This window comes from Anoplopoma fimbria, chromosome 7, assembly GCF_027596085.1.
Source record: "Anoplopoma fimbria isolate UVic2021 breed Golden Eagle Sablefish chromosome 7, Afim_UVic_2022, whole genome shotgun sequence".
NCBI lineage: Eukaryota > Metazoa > Chordata > Actinopteri > Perciformes > Anoplopomatidae > Anoplopoma > Anoplopoma fimbria.
The window spans coordinates 18735141-18740536 of record NC_072455.1 but is presented as its reverse complement, the minus strand read 5'-3'; the positions used below and the strand labels follow the sequence as shown (position 1 = coordinate 18740536).

Sequence of the window (5396 nt, the reverse complement as noted above, 5' to 3'; positions counted from 1 at the left end):
AAGAAGAAAAAATTGATGAAAAGTTTGTCATGATAAAAAGTAAAATATTCATTGTTGAGCCCAGAAAATTGACTTTTTATCTCAAATTTTGTCTTAGTAAATTAAAACTTTGGTGTACAATGAGCATTTATACCTTTATACAAAACTTTTCATCTACTTTTTTTTCTCTACCTTGCAGACATGTGATTCAATTTGATTCTCTAATACAAAGCATGAAATATCTTCCCTGAAGAACTCTATAATCAGATCTACACTGGTTAAAACTATTGAGGAGCACTTAGTGAGGACCCATTAGATAAAATATTACTCCAAACCCTGGTATCACAAGATTTACCCAAGCAGCAAAGTCTCTCCATCAAGCAGTACCTTTATGTATTTGTTGTCCTAAAACTACTCAGTGCTAATTCAAAAACATTTTAAATGATATTTATATTTACTTGTATCTAGTGGTTTCCCCTCTAAAGTAAAAGTAGAAACACATCGCCCTCTTGTGGTCAGAGATGCTCAGTGGATATACTTTTATTTTTCTCTAACCATTGCAAAGCAGAAACATGTACTTCATAATCATCATGTGAGTAATCCTCATTTCCCTAGCACCTAAGGGCCAGCACATGACAGCACAAGACCCTTGCTGTCATCATGTGGGAGGGACTTCAAAGCAGAGTCTGAAACAGTTAGGTAATGTTATCCTTCACTTAATCAAGACAGCGATATTATCAACTTATCATGCTCATAAAATGTAATCACAAGATAAGATATTTGATCTTAATCATTGAACTTTATAACAGTTGACTTAACTGGCTTGGAGGCAACATGACTTGTACATTTGTAGACCTTTGGAGCAACAGTTATACTTTAATAGTTCATTCATTCCATAAAGGGCCAGTGTGTAGGAGTTTGGGGGAGCATGTATAATCAACTGAACCTAAGAATCATGCTTTTATAAGCCTAGAATGTGCCCTCATATCTACAAAGCCCGCCATGTTGCACAGCAATGTTTCTAGAGTAGCCTAGAATGAAAAAAACAAGCTCAGGGTCTGGGGAGGGCTTTTGCATTTTCTTTTTTTTAGGTTACCTGAAGGCCATGATAGTTCTTCAACACGCTTGTAAAATGAAGATAACGTAAGATGCCAAGTGTAACAATCTTGGTATATGGTTAACTTTGTTCCCTGCCTCTTGTGTCCCGTGTTTATTTCACTTCCTGTCTTTGTGGTCTTCCCTCCTTTTTTCTGTGCTGCAGTTGTGTTTTTCATGTCTCCTCCTGTTCCCTAGTTATTTATTTTTATTTTTGTAATTTCAGTATTTCCTGTTTTACGTTGTGTTTCTCACCCCTGCTGTAAGTTCACTTCACTTCCTGCCTTTGTATGTTTTCCCGCCTTTGTAATTGTCTGTCCCGCCCTTGATTGAATCCACCTGTGTCTAATCACCTCCACCTCCCCAGTGCATTTTAACCCCTTTGTTGTAATTTTGCCTGTTGTATTTTCATTTCTCTATTTTTGGACTCACCTGCTCAGTAAGTTTTGTTTTGGATACTTCTTTATTCAAATCTTCAGTTTTGCACTCAGTGACCCACGTTACATCAGTCTTGGAAAGGGAGGGTTGAGCAGAGAGGTATTCAGTTGGCTGCAGTCTGAAACTGCACCACTAGATGCCTCTAAATCCTACACACTGGCTCTTTAAAACAAACTTGAAAATAACACCAAGACACAAGTGATAAATGAAAATTGTTTAATTGTTACAGACAATACAATATATAAGAACCATTAATGCAAATTGACCAATATGTCCTATTGTGTGTGATCATTATTGTACTGCTTCCCATCACATTGATGCAGTCCAGTGTGGTACGAATTTCGGTTGTTTTGATGCAGTTAAAATCATGGTGAAGTCAAGTTTAAGTAGCTGTGGTCCATCCCTACTGTTGGAGACACTTAAAGGGTAAGTTCTCCCAAATGACAACAGAACAATGTCTCATTAAACTCTAGCTGTAACTAATCATGCAGATATTTTTTGTATTTTTTTTTTTTGCCCAGATTTTGAGGTATTGATGTCTCAGATTTATGTGTCCACCCCAATACCATGGAGGACGAAGAAGTTTCTTTGGCATTGCTCACAGCGTTGAAAATCACATTGAAAAAAGGCAACAGTAGCTTGTATCTCCAGAAACAAAGCACCCGTTGCCTTGGATAATCCACAAACACATGGGCAGCTTTCATTGGAACTACATTGTACCAATGAAGTAGTCCCTCTGAAAACTTGCTATCATGCTCTGTGGATTATCATGAGTAACGGGGACATGGTTTCTGAAAAGACAAGCTACGGTTGAATTGTTACAATGACATCTTTCAATGCAGGGAGAAACCCAGACAAAATTCCATGCTCCTCTTTTGTAGTAGGGTGGTGAAATAAATCTCAGGGACAATTCTATCAAAATCTTGGCTAAGAGAAACACAAACTATCTGCATGGCTAGATACCACAAGAGTCTTTGACGCTGACATGGTGATGGATGTTTTCCCTTAGTTTGTATTAGCTTCTTGGGTTTTTTCCCCCTGTTATAATCTCCTTTAGTTGTCGTCGTCCCTCACACTGAATACTTCAGTTGATTATCTGATTTTGTTCACCTGCCTGCCCAGCTGCATGTAGTTAAGTAAAGTTTAAGTAGGATACTTTGGACTTGAAAACAATTTACCTGATTATTTGAGTGTTTCTAAGTTTGTTTCAAGTCATTTAGGTTTTCAGACATTTTCTCATTGCTAATAACAGTGGGATGCTTTGATCAGCTATTCGTCTCTCAGTACTCTGGAAAATGTTACCATCATTTTTAGATATATATGATGTAGAACACTTGACTTAGCCATGTCTTATTGTTAAAACAACAACAATACAAATCTACATTGTGTCATCTATATAAAAATAAAATATGAACTTTAGACTCCAGGTTACTGCTTCTTGAAAATCCTCTTGGCGTCCACTCCCTCATAGTTGTAACTCTGCGGGGTTAAAAAAGAGAGGTGTGTTACTTTATGGAAACAAAACAAATGAGCATATTGCATATTTTTTACGAGATACATCTTTAAACTACTGACCTGTACGAGTTCTCCTCCCACCAGAGCTCGAGTGGTGGTCAGGACCTTGCTGTTGTCTTTCCTGGTGAATTTGCCTTTCAGCATGTCACCTTCCATCTCCCATGTACCCTGGTTAAACAATATACAGTTTGTGATAGAAGCTCTTTAATGCTATTCTTAAGTTAGTTTTGATTATTATGTAATTTATCATATTCAGTTAATCCCTTATTCCAGCTCTACATATCCACTGTAGGGTAATTATTGACTTGAACTTTTCCATTGGCTTTAGTTGGCTTGTTTTGCACTTTCCCCATTAGCCATGAATCTATCAAACCTAAAGCAGCCATACTTTCCTAAAGTAAACCACTCCTTGTTCCATTGAAATGACGAAACAGCACCTGCACCAGTTGCTGTTGGTTTAATAATGCCTGAACGAGTTTAGTCCACTCACTGAGACTTCGGTGCCATCGGCCAGGCTGTAGTCGAACTGGACGCCCAGGGTGAAGTCGATGTCTTTAGTGCGGAAGGTGCTGGACTCTTTGATGTGAAACTTGTCCCCGGTCTGCTCGATGGTGATCTTCAGGTTGTCGTGCTCTGCCAGCTTTCGCTTCATAATATTGACACCTTAAACAGAAATAATATGGAAACATGTAGCTGCTTTCTTTCAGTTATGGGATGAAATTAAGATTGTTTATTAAAGGTACATTTTATTGTACTTTTTTTATATTGACCCATGTGTTTAAAACAAAGTCCAATTGAATTGTAAATGACAATTTTATCTACACTCAGTGTCTATTTGTATTTAAAGTTTTCACTTGTCCGCTTTCCAAGTCTATTACACTGTGTCCAAGTACAAAGATAGATCTTTATTTAGCTACTGCTATTATTATGGGGAGCACCATAAACACCTCCAGCTTATCAACACCTCACTGCTCTGTGTAATACTCACACAGCAATGTCAAACTATATGGAAACACATGACACCGTTACATGCATTGCTCTCATAAATTTGATCAAAAGGCCAGACACAGCAGAAATCTAGAGCTGAAGTACAGGATGACTTTAGTGACCCATTCATTTCAGTCTACGCTCACACACTCACACACTCACCCATTTGCTCCATGAACTTGTCATAGTTATCGTTGCGGTCGACCTTCCAGGTTCCATTGAACGTCATGGCTGCAGGCTCTCTGTAAGTTGAAGGCAGCTGGTGATGAACAACTAGCAGACCGTGGGATTGCAAATGCCCGTTGGCCTCCCTTTATATACACCCCCTCCCTTCTCCTTACCACCCACCCCACCCTCCCCGAGCTGGCATGGAAGATGCTCTTCTTTATCTCACAGATTATCTGTCTGCTGATGTGGCCATTTACAGACTGTGTCAAATGTAGGGCGTTTGCCGCACGACCTCGAGGATACACTAATAAATAACTTGAGGGCAACTTGTCTCAGTTAGTCTGACTCAGTTAAACACTGTGGCACTGTTCTGTAGGAGAGGAGGGGGGGGGAAAAGAGTGGGCCCCTTCTACGGCTGCCCATGGCAGTCACCCAACTGAGCCCCTTTCTGTTCCTCAATCTTTTCTCTGTGGCCCTGTTTGTGCCTAGCATGAAAAGGAGTCCTAAAGGACTTTCTGTTTGACACTGACAACTTCAGCTGGCATGCTTACAATGAGTAGTGGCCCAGTATAAAAAAAAGAATAAAAAGACTAGAAACTTCACATTTGTCCAGAATAGAAAGTCGGACCATATAACTAGAGTGTTTGCAAGTTTGTAACGCCATAAACATCCGTAAGAATCTTTGATTGCGTCTGTATGGGTACGAAAATCAATTAGCAGACACTTTGTCTGCTTATTTTCAAGTATGTTTGGTTGATTCATACATCTGTGGACCTCAATTCTGTATTCATTTCTGTAAGTGATATCTTAATTTTGCATGGTGGTGTATTTTAAGCACAAATTATTTTAAACGTCTGGCTTGTATTGACAAAACCATCAGCTTACATGCTTTTCTGAAGCTTTCTGAACTGTTTTACATGGTCTTCATTAGTGGGAAAAGTTTGCTCAGTAGTGGATTTGTAGACATTTCAACTGCGCTAATTGTTTAGATTTTCACATTGTACGAAAATTGAGGGAAACCAATGTATGCCTGGAATGTTACATCCAAACTTCTCAAAGCAACACTGGCATCGCTCTTTAAAGTACCAAAGTAGTTGTCATTCAGCTTGTGTCCCTGGACAATGGGGCACTATCGCTGCATTCTTGAGAGCAGAAGCTGTGTACTCGGAGCTGGACTGTTGGATATGGACACTGAGAGAATACTGAATACTTTG

The 5396-nt window shown here is 39.1% G+C and overlaps 1 protein-coding gene across 1 annotated transcript; it reads right to left on the bottom strand.

Moving 5' to 3' along the window:
- Nucleotides 1-2940: 2940 nt before the first annotated feature.
- On the bottom strand, nucleotides 2941-4279 carry LOC129093537 (fatty acid-binding protein, intestinal-like). Its single transcript, XM_054601585.1, has 4 exons — nucleotides 4177-4279; nucleotides 3518-3690; nucleotides 3088-3195; nucleotides 2941-2991 (listed from the first exon to the last, which is right to left on the bottom strand). The coding sequence occupies exons 1-4, from the start codon at nucleotides 4241-4243 to the stop codon at nucleotides 2941-2943; spliced, it is 399 nt and encodes a 132-aa protein (XP_054457560.1). The 5' UTR covers nucleotides 4244-4279.
- Nucleotides 4280-5396: the final 1117 nt, after the last annotated feature.

What these genes read in the sequence shown, in the direction of transcription:
- LOC129093537 (XM_054601585.1), bottom strand. Translation starts at nt 4,243, where the DNA reads ATGACGTTCAATGGAACCTGGAAGGTCGACCGCAACGATAACTATGAC. An exon ending in CAAGTTCATGGAGCAAATGG is followed by an intron (nt 3,691 to 4,176) that starts GTGAGTGTGTGA and finishes TTTCTGTTTAAG; the next exon opens with GTGTCAATATTATGAAGCGA. An exon ending in TGGGAGGAGAACTCGTACAG is followed by an intron (nt 2,992 to 3,087) that starts GTCAGTAGTTTA and finishes TTAACCCCGCAG; the next exon opens with AGTTACAACTATGAGGGAGT.